Consider the following 16275-nt stretch of genomic DNA (forward strand, 5'->3'; position numbering starts at 1 on the left):
GAGAGAGAATGGAAGAGGACAATAAGTAAAACACTCTAATAATCAACACTGGAAAGCAGGTAGATGCTACAAACTATAAACAGATTTGCTTGATGTCAATTCTAAGCAAAATTCTTTTTTAAAAAACACATTTTTATTGATTTTCTTAGAGAGGGAGAGAAAGAAACATGGATGTGAGAGAGAAACATTGATCAGCTGCCTCCTGTATGCACCCCAACTGGTTCATAGGGTGACACTCAACCACCCAGCCACACTGGCCAGGCAACCCTTTCCAATTTTAAACTCAAATCTTCATCACTTAAGTGCTATAGCTTTAGGGAAATCAGGACTAAAAATTATGGTGCAAGTGCTTAAGTCTATTTTTATAAAGACCACTGAATTTCTGGGATTTTAAAGAGCCAGATCCTATCTCTAGTTTCTCACCTTTAAGCTATAGATAGATACTCTGCGCTTTTGGGCTTGGTGTTTCTTTACCTCTTACCTGAGGTTATCTGAAAACACACACACACACACACACACACACACACACACACTGTAAGCCTTCTGAGAATAGGGAGGAAGGAGTGGGAGACTAAACCTAACATTTGACACCTGGTTCATAGTCAACAACTAGGAACTCAAAGACCTACTTCCTAAAGTATACAAATAAAATTGAATGATCTCACACTTAACATTTCCATCTCCTGTCTTCTCATTATACTGGTTGAAAAGAATATACCAAAACAATTGGACAACACACAGAAAAATGAACTAACAAGGTCTTCTTTATTTTTCTGTTAGTAAGAAGAGTAATTTTTTTTAAGGCTCTGAGGAAGAAAGGTGGCTGGCTCTGAAGAAGCTTCTTGTCAGGCTGCAAAATTCTTGACAGACTCCAAAAGCGGTAAAAAGGGGGAAATATGGAAGGAGGGAATACAGAATGAGTCAGCTAGAATAAATCTGGTGACTTGGAAAACATTTTTCTTATAGGAAGGTGACTACAAAGAGCTTAACAGAGAATTACCCTGTGGCCTGATTTTGTTTGTAACCCCTTCTTTTTACCTTTGTCATCAGGAAAATATAAAAGTAACATGAGCTTAAGCAGCACCTCAAGGAACTGAATTAAGCACAGCAAAGAACATCTTGCCTGTACAAAGAAGGTGCTGAGATTCTAAGGCCCTTGAGGTGAAAAGGATATGAGCAGATAAGGCCTTAGCCAGTCATTAAAGTAAGCAGATAATTAAAGGGTTTTGCTTTCTAAAGACCAGCAAGCTAAAATAGCAAGATCTAGTGTCAAACTAAAACCAACACAAAAATGTTAAATCTAAATTAGGAATCAGAAGGGTTCTGGTGCTCAGAAAACACTGACATGAAGATTTCCCCCTTACTTAGGCCAGGCAGATAAACAAAACAAAACAAAACCCCACGTAGAACAAAAAATAAAAACAGTTCAAGTTTGGACAACAAGATACTACTTTATTTTATTTTTCCATTGATTTTTAGAGAAAGTAGAATGGATAGGGATAGACAGAGAGAAATATCGATGCGAGAGACACATTGATTGGTTGCCTCCTGCACGCCAGGGATGGGGACCCTGCAACAGAATCGAACCTGGGATCCTTCAGTCTGCGGGCGGACACTCTATCCAAACCGCCTAGGGCAGTGGTTGGCAAACTCATTAGTCAACAGAGCCAAATATCAACAGTACAACGATTGAAATTTCTTTTGAGAGCCAAATTTTTTAAACTTAAACTATATAGGTAGGTACATTGTTATTAACTTAATTAGGAAGAGCCACACTCAAGGGGCCAAAGAGCCGCATGTGGCTCGCGAGCCACAGTTTGCCAGACACGGGCTAGGGTGATACTATTTTATTTTAAAAACCTTGCTCTAAGTACATAGTTCTTAAAATTTGGTATGCAGTATTATTCATTGGAACGGAAATGCATATACTAATTTTATTAATTAGTTTGAATCTCAAGTTTTCTAGACTATATGCTAAGTGAAGAACCCCCCCCCCATAGAACGTGGGGAGTCAAGCAGCACCTACAATCTAATAACAGTAAAGAAATTAGATCTAAGAGAAAATCATCTGCTGGCCTTTCAAACTCAAATCATTTGTGACAGTACAGCACCCATTTTCATAGCCATATTTAAGCTGGGATTCTACCAACAGTGACAATCTCAACTGAACCTGAAAAGTCTAGGAAGAGCAGGAAAAATAAGTGCTATGAAGTCATAAATGAGTCTTATTTTCATAGAACAACCTAAAATGGCATGTTTTAACTGGGCAATCAAAAAAATAGGAATCATGCCCTGGCTAGGTTGCTCAGTTGGTTGGAGTGTCGTCCCAATGTGTCAGGGTTGTGTATTTGATTCTGGGTCAGGGCACATACAGGAATCAACCAATGAATGCATAGATCGGTGGAACAATAAATTGATGTTTCTTGGGTGGCGAGGGAGAGGTCAATGGGGGAAAAAGGAGACTCATGTAATACTTTAAACAATAAATGATTTAAATTAAAAAATTGATGTTTCTCTGTTTCTCTCTCTCCCTCAAAGAAATCATTAAAATATATATATACATACATATATATGTATATGTATAAATAAAAGGAATCTGCCTGGCCGGTGTGCTCAGTGGTGAAGCATTTACCTATGAACCAGGCACATGCCCAGGTTTCGGTCTCGGTGTGGGGTGTGCAGGAGGCAGCCAATCAATGATTCTCTCTCATCATGTTTCTAGTTCTCTCTCCCTCTCCTTTCTGCTCTAAAATCAATAAAAAATAAATAAAAATAACTAAAAAATTCAGGAATCACTCAAATTTCCCTAGATATATGGCAATACTGGTTTATTAACAAGATTAACAAAAAGCCAAGAATACAGTTATGACAATCATCTTAATAGGGAATTAGGTCAAGATGTCACATACCTTTATCATCCTTTGAGATGATTTTAAGTTTTAAATACTATGAAAGCCAAGAAGTAGAATGTACCTAAAACACCTAGTAACTATTTTATAGATGATATTAATATAAATAGATGGTGAGGAAATTTGGCATAATAGTTCTATGTTTTTTGTAAGTAGATATTGTGGCAATATTTTTAAACAATGAAATCAAAGAAAATTTTATAATGAAATATAAATCTAGTCACATATAAAGTAATTACAAACTTAAAGTGGACCTTTAAGCAACTATATCTTATCTAAAATGACAACCCAATTTTTCAAAACTGATTTTCGTAATTCATGCAGTTTTATGCCAAATTCTGAGAAAATAGCTTGATAATCTATTTATTGAAAAAATATATCACCTCCCTGGGCCTACTCGAGAATTCTAAACTAAAAACATTCTACTATGTACGTTTATAACCATAAGAAAAACACCCCTGTTAAAATCGTTACTCCAGCCCTGGCTAATGTGGCTGTTGCTTGAGTGGCACCAAGAGGTTGCTGGTTCCATTCCTGGTCAGGGCACATGCCAGAACTGTGGGCTCGATCCCCAGTAGGAGGCGTGCAGGAGGCAGCCAATAGATGTCTCCTCTCTCCCTCTCCCTCCCTTCCTCTCTCTCTCTCTCTCAAATTTATAAAAACATATTTTTAAAAAACAATAACTCCAAGGTAGGGCACCTATATCACAATGTCCCAATTTGCCAACATGGGGTAGAAAAGAGTCACATCTATACTAATAATCTACATTAATAAAAGGGTAATATGCAAATTGGTCATGACACCCTCACAGTCACAACCGGATATGCTAATTAGTCATTACCAATATGCAAACTGACCATCACTCCAATACACAATATGCAAACTGACCATCACTCCAATACACAAGATGGCCACCACAAGATGGATGGCAGGGGTGGGCAGTTGTGGGCGATCAGGCCAGCAGGGGTTGGCAGTTGGGGGGGACCAGGCCAGCAGGGGAGGGCAGTTGGGGGGGACCAGGCCCACAGGGGAGGGCAGTTGGGGGACACTAGGCCCACAGGGGAGGGCAGTTGGGGGCAACCGGGTTGGCAGGGGAGGGCAGTTGGGGGCGATCGGGCCAGCAAGGGAGCAGTTAGGCGTTGATCAGGCTGGCAGGGGAGTGGTTAGGGGGTGATCAGGCAGGCAGGCAGGCGAGTGGTTGGGAAACAGCAGTCCCGGATTGTGAGAGGGACGTCTGACTGCCCGTTTAGGCCCGAACCCAGATTGGAGAGGGTGCAGGCTGGGCTGAAGGATCCCGTCCCCTCCAGTGTAGGAATTTTGTGCACCGAGCCTCTAGTCTATTAATAATTTAAAGTAATTCTAATAGCCCTAGCTGGTTTGGTTCAGTGGATAGACTGTAGGCCTGTGGACTGAAGGGTCCCGAGTTTGATTCTGGTCCAGGACACATGCCTGGGTTGCAGGCTCGATCCCCAGTGGGGGGTGTGTGGGAGGCAGCTGATCAATGATTCTCTCTCATCATTGATGTTTCTATCTCTCCCTCCCTCTCCCTTCCTCTCCGAGGCCAGTAAAAATATATTTAAAAATAAAAATAACAATAAATAAAATTTAAAAATTCTAATAAAAATTGCAACAGAAACAGACAACTCAATATATGATTGTCTTTAGAAGTCAGTACTAATACAATCATACTAAATCACATTGTCATTTACTTTTAAAAGTAAACAATCAAGTTGTTGAGTTAAAAGCCAATATTACAAAAGCTAATGTGCCAATATGACTTTTTAAGTTATGTAAAACATCCAATGCTGTACTAATTTTTAAAAGTAAGTGCTAATAACTTTATATAGGCTACCCTATGTAGAATTTAGAGCTCTAAAGAACCTGTCAAACCCATTTCTTAAAACATTTAAATAAATCAATTCTTTACTTTTCTTATTCTAAGTTTATTGCTCAGCATGAAAGATGGGCAGAGAAATAAAAATCAAACCAAATCATTTATTTTGTTTCTTAAATTAAAAATTTTTTACTGTTATCTGGTGCAAGGTTTGATGGGAAAGGTAGTTTTAAACTAATGACTGAATTGAGGTTTTGGTATAATTGGTTGCTTTTAATTATTTATGCTTTTGATCAATATCATGAATAATAGAAAATTGGAATATTTCAGTGAGATTTAATATTAAGCACTTTACTGTATAAATTCTATTTATGTGCTTTATGTATTTGAATTTCTACTTCTGCATTCTTTAATAAAATATGTATTAAAGATTTGATTATATATTTTTAAATGTTTTTATTTCAGAGAGAGAAACACTGATGAGAGAGAAGCATTGATCAGCTGCGTCCTGCACACACCCCCCTCCCCACTGAGGATTGAGACTGCAACCTGGGCATGGGCCTTGATGGGGAATCGAACCAGAGACCTCCTGATATATGGGAAGACACTCAACTGAGCCACACTGGCCAGGCAGATTTGATAAATATTTTAGAAAAATGTCAAATTACCTAGAATGCTTATTATATACATAAAACATTCTGTAGGCCAAATTTATTGTTTACTATAAAAAGATTATTCAATCTTATTTACATGTTAAAGAGTAATTACTGATGTAATTTTTTCTAATTGCCTACCTAGTAAAAATGCATCTTCTCTATTAATCTGACAGCCAATAGAGGTTTGATTAGGTGGAAAATATTAATAACTACGACATGCATTCATTGTGACTGTTAGAAAATACTTTTGAGGGGAAGAAAAAAGAGAAACATTGTATTTCCAATTAGTGGCTTGTAGCCAAAATATGATTCAGAGTTATACCAAAAAACCCAAAAAACTTCCCCCAAAAACTGAAACACCAAATACTGTGGCCTAAGTAAACAACTGACAACAAGTACAGAAAAAAATCTGTGGTCAAGGCTTTTTGATGAGGCACAGAAGCCCAAATCAGCAGTGGCTTACCTCTTGATGGGTTTTCCCTTAGGGACAAAGAACATACCTTTAAAATGCAGTTAGCAGTGTCTGGGATTCCAGCTCTTTCAGTAGCAAGGTTATTTTCTGACCTAGCTACCATAACATAATGAATTCTATCAAAGCTTAGAAAGAAGAGTGTAAGAATATTGCTTTCATTATTTTAAATAGTAAATTATATATTCCTAAATGGCAGAACAGTTAGCCTCATCATTCCAATAATTCATATGTAAAATACAGCATCATAAATGTTTATAGTTTACAAAAGGAAAGTAAGAAAGAACCTAATGTTTTACATCTCCATTTAAATCCATAATTAGTGAAGTTCTACTTTTGCTGGCTATTCCTTATCCATCTTGAGCTAACTTTTCTTATTTGTAAAATTAGGATAATTGTTCTACCTATGTCACAAAAATTGTCCTTCAGAACAGAACTACAGGATGATCAGAAGAGGTAATGTGAGTAAAAGTACTTTGGAAACTAAACACCAACTTTAGTTGACAGTATGGCATTATCATTCTTTACATGTAACAACATGTAGAACTATAATTATCTTTCTTACTGTGAACACATTTATCACTGGGAAAAAAAGTTGGTAACAAGGAATTGATATGACTGCAGGATAATGACAACACCTCCCAAGGTTTCACTGTTGTTTTTTTTAAAATTAAATTTATTGGGTGAAATTGGTTAATGCAAGGCTTAACTGTTAACATTTAATATTTGCTGAGTACAGGATGTCCCCAAGTTACAAAGGTCCCATAAATATAAATCCAAACTACTGTCCTTGCCTCAGCCCCTCCCCATTTCTTCTCTCTTCACTTTGATAGGAAATGGTGTGTGTGTGTGTAAGAGAGAGAACCAGGAAGTTCCAAAGTAGAAGCATGAAGAGTAGTGAACGCCATAGAGCAGGGATGGGAATGTTTGGCCTGTGAGCCGTGTAAGGCCCATGAAATCATTTGTCCCTGCCAAGCTATTAGGGGTGAGTTAATTAAATGTTTGACCAAATATAGCAGGCTAATTTTAAGTTGATAATTTTGTATGGCCTAAGAATGATGTTATAAATATTCAAATGGCCCTTGCCAGAAAAAGGGTTCCCCACCCCTGCCATAGAGTCTGCTTGCCTACGCACCATTCCTATCACCACTTAAATCTTTTTTCTGCCACTGAAACCCTTTATCACTATTACACATCAACTGTGGACATCTTTATGCTGGGAAATAAGGAAAAGGTTAAAAGTCAACAGTCAAGAGCTATGTCCTGGGACAAACAGGGATAGTAAAGTTCACTTATAGAAAAAAAGACTGATCTCAGTCATTAGCCTTAATCTCTAAAGCCAATCCAATAAAGATAAAACACCAATTCCAAATATTGACAAACCTACTCACTTTCACTCAACAAAGGTGGTAGTTTTATCAATTCATTCTGCTTACCTATCTTCCACTAACCCAATAACCTACCCCTACCTGTGATGCTAACCAATCCCACTTACTAATGCATGCACTATATCCAATTTAATGGATCTTTCCCTTACTCTCCCAAAGACCCACACATTATATTTATTTATTGATTGGTTGATTTAAAAAAAAACTGTTTTTATTGATTTCAGAGAGAGAAAGGGCGAGAGATAGAAACATCAATGATGAGAGAGAATCATCGATCAGCTGCCTCCTACACGCCCCCTACTGGAGATGGAGCTTGCAATCTAGCATGTGTCCTGACCAGGAATTGAACTGTGACCTCTGGGTTCATAGATTGACGTTCAACCATTGGGCAACACTGGCCGGGCCTACCCATTATATTCAATAGAGGGGTGGGGAGCATCCAGACCGCAGGCAGTATTAGGCTTGTGAAATCATTTAGTCTGGCCCTCCCAAAGCATTAGGAATGAGTTCATTAAATGTTTGATCAAATATAGCAAGCTAATTTTTAAGTTGATAATTTTGTATGGTCTATGAATGATGTTATAAATATCCAAATGGCCTTGGCAGGAAAAAGGTTCCCTGCTCCTGATTTAAACCATCACTGTTACTTCTCAGATGTAAGGGACAATAAGTTATGTTAGAAAAATCTCTGTACTAATGACATTGATTAGATAGGAAGGAGAAAGCTGAAGGTGAATGGGGTGGAAATGGGGCTGGGGAAAATGTTCAAACCATCTGCCATATCAATTTGATATGGGTAGATAAGCATATTTTAAAATAGTTTTTAAAAACACATCCAAATTGTTAATGCTACTGCTAATAACCAGAAAGATGATTCCCTCAGTCTTTCAATTTAAATAAAAAACTTTCAGGAACAAATTTAAAAGAGGACTATGGATATTAAGTCATCCATGGCTAGTCTTTCCAATTCAAAAGCAATGACAGAAAGAGCACTCCCACCCCTTCTCTTTGCCTACTTAGTAAACAGGATGTCTACTTCTGAGAAAGTGAGTTTGAATAAAGCTCTACATTCTATTTATTGGTTCTTGAGAAAGCTTGACCTGTGGTTCATAAGAATGTCCGTGGTTCAATGTGTTGGTACTGGAATAATCTATTACGATTAGTAGTGGTCAAGTAGGTCTTATACAGGTATGGCTTGCACTGTTACAGGATGCCTATTGGAAAATATTGTTAAAGTTTTCTGTTAGAAGTTACCAAAAATTTTATGCTTCACTCTTGGCCTTTCTTTTCTTAAAACAGTTTATCCCCCCCCCCCCGCTTCCTCTTTAAAATTTTAAGGATTAGGGCCCTGTGGAAAAAGTAAAACTTTTTCTGCTTTTAAGACTATTTGTGCAATTAAAATAAAGTTCTCATTGGGGCATTATCAGAATTTAACCACTGTCTTGAATAGGATACACTAGTCTTACAATGAAACCATTCAAATCACAATTTCAATACAAATTCAAGGCAGGAATTTAATTTAATCATTTATGAAGTTACAAGCTTACCACATACTTTTCTAATTCAGAAATATAAACACTTTTTGAAAAGCACAGACAATGTCTTAAGACTAAAATTCTGATTAAAAAAAACATTACTTATTGTTATGTAAGAATATGGATAATGAAATCTACTAAATTATTAACAGATTAACCACCTCCAATTCAGTTAAACCAAGAGATTAACTGTGCATATTTACAAGTTATTGCTACAACATATAATATTAGCAAGCATGAGCACCCAAAACAAACACTAACATAAACACTGATATATAAACTAATATATCTTATTTCTTCAATAGCCTTAGTTTTAGGAAGACAACTAAATACTTATAATTTAAAACTAATTTAATTATATGAATTCTGAAGTTTTGATAAAATATGTATTTGTTAATTAAATAGAAAGACTTATAATAAAGACCTATATAACTATTCAGTCTTTATTTTTCTTTTCCTGTTTATTCAAAGGCTTCAAAAGAAAGATAACCTTTCCTCTTCAATTTCTAGAGTTTTCCCAAATTCGAATGAATAAATCTAAAGGCCAAACATTCTTTCTATAACCTACAGAAATAATTTTTGTTGGAAGCCATATTACTTATTAGGTGGTTGTTGATGAATCAAGGTGCTTTTAAGTCACTTCAGGTAGTTAGTGATGATCTGGAGTCTAAATCACATCTGCACATGTATTTCTTAAATGGTCTCTCTTTGATCTTTAAATTTATTCTCCTTGATATTACAAAGGGGCAGCCATTGAATCCGAGTGATGCAATGCATTCAATCTTCAAGACAAGGACTAACAATGGAACTGAGAAAATTAGTATGAGGAAATTGTTGCCTAAATGTGTCCTTGTTAAATTCTGTATGTTTAAAATGTTTGGAGACAAAAAGGGTTTATGGACCTAAAACCAACTGACCCTGATGGAATGCCAAACTGTAAATTGCCAGACAGCTGTAGCTGGTAATAAAATGCTAAGACCTGAAGAGCTGTAGCAGAACCTGATTATATGGTAATCCTAATATCTGAGAGAAGGCAAAAGAGCTAGAAGAATAACTGATAGGCTGGTAGCTATAGTAACCAAGATAAATTTGTATACTGACTGGGGAAAAACATTAGGGTTGCCATCAGGTATGAGGCCCACATTATGTCTTATGTGCTTTTTCCTCAAATTTGAATCATGAAATGACAGACTAACACAAAGACTGCTCAATTTGAAATAAGAAAATGAATAGGGCTCTGCTCTGAAGAGTAAGGAAAGCACCCAATTAAAGGTTTAGCTGGTTAACAGAATAACATCCAACATCTAGAGGGGAACAGACCTTATGAAAGTTGGTAGAAATTAGCTTAGCTCTGGGTAGAAAATAGAAATGTAAGTTGATTATCAATTCCAGTTAAACATCAGAAAGACATCATAAAGTACCTGCAGTTTTTATTGCTTTAAATTTTGTTTGAAGTATTTCTTTGGGCTATTAATTATTAATCTCTTACAGAAAGGTTTATTTAATTCACTGTGTAGCTACATATCTAAAATAGTACTAAATGGTGTTATTTGCCATATTTCAGTTATCAATGCCCCAGGGAGCAGCCTTATAACCTGCTCTCTACACAGTCTGTAGGGCTACCTTCACCACCTTCACCTCAATCCCTCACCACCACCCTTAAGATCACCCACTTCCTCCACCCATACTACCCCAGGAAGTAATTAGTAGAATTGCAGGCAGAGTATGAGGCAACAAACAGCCTCATCAAGGGGCTTCCCTGGCAAATTCACCTGACTTTGTCAAAGTTAAAACAATGGACTGAAGAGAACACACAGAGTTTTGTGTAATGTATATGTTACAAAATAAGCCTCAAATACCAACAACTGGAAATTATTTTCTGTTCTGTAGGATCACTACTGAACTGTAGATATCCTAAATCTATCTAGGTTTTTAACATTTTAAATATCAAATTTTATCTACCCCACTTTATGCAGATTATCACAAGAACAGAATAAAGTTTTCAGTTTATAGAAGTTTGTACAGATTCAAAGTTAGCCCCCAAACCACAATACTACTACCATTGTCCTATCTCTATCAGTGGCCAATTGACAATTGGAGACCACTAAATTAGAACTTGAATTTACTAATTAACATGTAGGTTTTCTCACTTCAATATGATATTACCTGGGTGTGATAAAACAGCATTTACAAATATATTCCTATCAATCCACATAGCCAACAGCAATAAAATATAATCTATGATTAAATATAAACTCAGGAACAGCCATTTTTTAGGAATCTTTCCACAAATAACCCTTATCCACAAATATTTATTAAAACTTGTATCAATTTTCAACTCAGAGAGAAATGTTTATGATGCCCAAGTAAAGTGAGAAGCTGTTTTCATCAAAGGAAGCTGTGCAACTTTTTGTTTTTTAGAATAAATTTTTCAGGACAGTTTGATCTCAGTTCTTATGGTTTGAAAATCAAGATTTCACTATTACTCTAATCTACAAAGATAGACTGCAGTTGACACTAACTAGATTGCTAAAAATAAAATGAAATAAGTAACCACCACTGTTCCTAGATCAGCTATTCTGTAATCTTTGTTCATCCTGGAGAAAATTAGTGGGCAAAATTCAAGATCCTAGAACAATGTCTTCTGACAGCAAGATATGAAAAAACAATCTCAGTAGATGAGAGTAAACCATCTCAAGAGCCCTGCTAATAGGGTAAATGCCAAAAACCTACAGCAGGGATACTCAGCAAGCAATACTTTCCCTCCTTCCACAGACAAGGCAACATGGAATAAATGAGCAACCAGGAGACTGGAGTTCTAGTTCCCAGTCCGCCACTAATCAGCAATGTGTCACTTCCCTTCTCTGAGCCTAGATTTCTTCCAGTTAAATGGGAGGCCTGGATTAAATGATCTCCCAGTCTCCCTACTCTAAAAATGTTACCATTCTATCATTCCTTCCAACACCTCAAAATATTTTGGTTGCCATGAAAAAAGAATTTTAAATAAAGAATGCTCAAAATGTCACATTTATTTTTATAGCATGTTCTCAGTGCCAGCCTTTAGTATGCATATGTATAATCCACAAATTAGCAGGAACATTCATCTCATATAGAATTTACCCAGTAAATCTTTAATTTGAAATCTACAGGTTTTGCATCATATCCCAATAGCATCAAGTTTGTTCACTTAAAAACTAAAATAAAATCATAGAAAGATTTCCTAAGAACAAAAGTTTATCAATAAAAGCACACTATTAAACCTCAATATGACAGACTTTTACAGTTGGGAGGGTTCTCAGAATCTCCTCAATTTAAAGATGAGGAAATGAAATGACTCATAGTCCAGGGCTTTTTTTTCTGCTATACCACACTTCCTCCTCCCCTTCCTGCTTTATCAAAAGACAGCATGGTAGCAGAAAAAACAATACTAGACTGAAACTAATTGAAACTAATCTGGATTATAGTCCTAACTCTGTTACTGATTTGCTGTGGCACCTTGGACAAGTCACTTTCCCTCTCTGGGCTTTGGTTTTCATAACATTTTATATGGGGTTTAACTAGATGTCCCTTCTAGCTGTAGCACACCATGATCTTATAAAATTCCTATCTGACAAAACAAAACACACATTCCTGAAAGAGAAAGTGGGAACCGCTAGTCAAGAGAACTGAAAAGTTTGGGCTGCTGGTTTTAAATAGATGCATCAGTTCAATTCAGCAAGTAGGTCCTAAAGCATTTTACTTCAGAATTCTATCAAACACACACACACACACACACACACATACACACACACACACAGTGTGAGGCTGCTATGATGCATTGGAAAATATATACTAAAGTAGGAGTCTGGAGAATTGGTTTTAAATTCCAGCTCTGTCACAAGTGTTGCCTCCTAAGCCAATTCATTAACTTCTTTGAGCCTAAGGGCCTAAGGTTCCTCATATATAAAAATGGAGATAAGAATAAGAAAACCTGACCTAAAGTATCAACCAAAATAAAGCATTATAAATGTGGTATATATTGCAAAGCTGATCAAGTGGAGATGATCTGCCACTGTGGAAAAGTAGGCTGCATTGAAATAAAAAGTCTCCCTATAAAAAACTGGACTGATTTTTAACTTATTAAATTTGCTTTCAAAGTGTAGAATAAAGCTGAAAATGCCACTGGAGGGGAATAGAAAAAAAACAGTACTAGGAAATGGATTATGTATTTGGATTCCACTAATTAACAAAAATGAAATAACTCTCAACTGCCCACTCAGTTTACTACAAATTTGGTGAAATGGTCTGTGTACTCTAGAACATACAATAGCAAGAAGCATATATTTTTTATTTTTTAAAATCCTCACCTGAGGATATGTTTTTCTTGATTTAGAGAGGAAGGGAGAGGGAGAAATGTCAATGTGAGAGAGAAACATTGATAGGTTGCCTTGCATATGCACACCAGGACAGGGGATTGAACCCCCAACCTGGGTATGTGCCCTGACCAGGAATCGAACCCCTGACCTTCTGGGTACAGGGCAATGCTCAAACAACAAGCCACACTGGCCAAGGTGCAAGAAACATTTTTTCAAGTGCCCAAACTCAGTCTGTTAACCTCTTAGTTTGTATGTTGTGCTACTTTGGTTCACATCAAAGGACAGAAGATACTCTGATGACCAGGTATCTAGTGACCCCATCTGTTTTCACAGATCAAGATTTCTCACTGCATTTCTAGGTCTCCTCACAGTACCTTATGCAAATGACAAAACTTGTCACAAAGGATAGAGGATATGTTAATTATGCCAACCTTTGCTATCCTGGCAGTACTGTTAGTTCTTTTCAGATGCAGTTCTCCAGGTGAGTCTAATTCTCTTCCAAATCCCCTGACTATTACAGGATGAAGCCATGAAATTGAGACTGACATAGTAGTTTTATCCATAGGGCTCAACAGGCTAAACATTTGGGCAGGTTAGAGTTAAAATTAGAACACTGGGTCCCAAGAGAGAAGTTTTTACTTTTCACCTAGTATCAAAGGATCAAAGAGCTTGAGAAGCTATATTGTCCCATGAGGGAAGAAATGACTCTATCAATTCTATCAAAATGACTCATCAATTTAGACAAGTTAAATAGCTCCAAGTTTTGCATACTTCCTCCCAAAGTAAGCACTGTATGATGTTAATTTTGCTAATTCCAAGAAAGGAAGGAGAAAGGAATAAACATTTGAGTTTTTTCTCTGTGCCAGGTGCTAGACTTGGCAGTTTACACAGCTGCTGATATGACTGTCCTTCGAAATTAAATGTTTTATTCATTAGAAAAGAACCACTATTCACACAGTTCTAAATTGATTACAATCCTATACATCAATTGTTATTTCCCTCCCCACTCCACACATACATAAGTATTAAAGAATTAGGCTTCATTTAAACTGAACTGAAAGTTCATTACTTTGAGGGGGAAACCACAAAAATAAAATTTAACTTCAAGGGGATCCAATGTATTTGGAAATCCAAATGTATTTTCTATCCTCTATCATTTAGCTATGAACTTGTTTCAGATACTGAATTTGAAGGAGAAACAGTGAAATCTCAAGATTGGCCATTCCCACCCCCCAAATCCCCTCGTAGTGATATGAAGAAGGTATGAAGAAGGTTTTTGGAAACACACACATCAGGATTTATCTATGTACATTCTTTGACTTTATTGCTGTAATTTTTTTGGTAATACATTATATATTAGGTTTTAAAACGACTTCTAGAATGTAAGGATAACTTTGCTTGCATCAAACAAGGTCTTTCTTCCAAGGAGTAAGCTTGAAAATTGATGGCAGTTGACCATATTAGTGCCTTACATTAACATACAAATTTTACCAATTCTCAAGTTCTTACACCATGAACATATATATTTTACTGCCTCTAGTCCCACACGAGTCCATAGAAGAGTTTGGCAAAATCTCTATAAATATTATCCCAACTTTGAATAGTGGAGGAGTGGGTAAATAAAAGTCCTAGTCAAGGGAAGCATTCCAACTACTATACTTCCTACTCAGAATCTCCCATATTAATCACCACTAAAACATCTTGCAGAATTAGATTAAAAAGCACAAAGCTGTGGGTCTCCTTTCAACCACCAGATTACTCAGCACTTGTTTGTATCTCTGTAGTCGGTTGTATACATTTATGTGCGGCTACCTTTTAAGACTGCATTCTCCCTAATGGTAAAGGACCTTCAATTTCCTTTGCCTCACGGTAAGGTGGCATTTTAATAAAACACTGTTGATCTAGAGTACATCAGCTAGAGGACTTTCCTAAGTAAACACCCAACCCTTTTCGCCACTCCTTTTCTTTCTGTGCAAGGAAAAGAGGATGGTAAATCGGGCGAGTTACAGCTACCTCTAAAATAGGTAAGTTAGCGGCAAAAGAAAGGAAAAAACGGGAAATGTAATTTCTTCTGTTATTGATCCTTTAATCTATGGAAATTCAAGGCCAGACGGATGTTTCAAAGGTAAGCTCTGAACCTCACAAACACAAATCGCCGGCTTTCCGGCTTTCAGGCACGTGAGCTGTCCCACCTCGCAGAAAGCTGGGCAAGACGAAAAAGGGGTTCTCTTGGAGCCCCAGAGGCCTCTCACCAGGGAAAGGGGTTTGCCCGAGGTGGGCGATCCCCCATCCTAGACTCACTGAAGTGCCGGAGACAGGAGCAGCGGTGGCGGACACAGCGGGACCAGCGAGGGGTGAAGGGGGACGGCACAGGGGAAGCCGGGTGACCGTGACGCCCGGCTTCTGGGCCATAGCTACTTACCCTACAGGGTAGCCACCCCCTAGGTGCACATCTTCTGGGGCATCAAAGAATTCTTCGGTGTCGCTTTCCGACGCCATTTATAGGACACACCCGCGGGTGAGGGGGCCGACGCCGCCTAGGAGGGTGACTCTCGTCTCCTCGTCTTCCTCCACCTCGGCAAGACCGTGGGAGGTGAGTCCTGCGCGAGGATGAGGAGTGAACGGACGTTCTGAAGTGAGGAACCGGTTAGGAGCAGGGGGGCGCCGTCAGAAGCGGGGCTGCGGGAATGACCGGCAAAGCGGCCGTCTGAAGAGATGAGACGGCGTTGGGTCCAGGGACTGTTGCAGCCGCCGCTCCCCGCAATAGGTGTATAACCAGAGCGAGAGAAGAGGCGGTGTCTCTCGTCAAAGGGGGAGGGCGGGCGCGCCGACTACAGCCGCTCCGGTTTCTCCCGCAGCAGCAATTACAGCAGCTGTGAGAGCTAGTTGTCCGCAAAATACGGACGCGCACCTACCCTCGCGAGATTTCGGGCGGGGGCCGGTAAAGCGTGGGCGGGGCGAAGAGGGGGCGGGGGCGGTTCCAGAGGGGCAGTGCTCGGATTTCTTCGGCCCCAGAAGCCTATCAAAACGGCGCAAGCGCGTTGAGGGCGTTCAGTGAGGGCCGGAAGTAGCCTAGAAGGGTGGGGCAGAGCTCCAAAGGGAGGAGTCTAGAACCTGCGCAGGAGCGGC

The 16275-nt window shown here is 38.3% G+C and overlaps 1 protein-coding gene across 1 annotated transcript in view; it reads right to left on the reverse strand.

Moving 5' to 3' along the window:
• Positions 1–15610, reverse strand: part of WDR44 (WD repeat domain 44) — a gene marked incomplete at its 5' end in the record, with an annotated part of 94037 nt that extends 78427 nt beyond the window's left edge. The window contains one exon of the mRNA XM_023758496.1: positions 15569–15610. Within this exon, the coding sequence (XP_023614264.1) occupies positions 15569–15610 (42 nt within the window). The remainder of the gene's footprint in view (positions 1–15568) is intronic.
• Positions 15611–16275: the final 665 nt, after the last annotated feature.

The sequence above is a fragment of the Myotis lucifugus genome, unplaced genomic scaffold (genome assembly GCF_000147115.1).
Source record: "Myotis lucifugus unplaced genomic scaffold, Myoluc2.0 scaffold_2, whole genome shotgun sequence".
NCBI lineage: Eukaryota > Metazoa > Chordata > Mammalia > Chiroptera > Vespertilionidae > Myotis > Myotis lucifugus.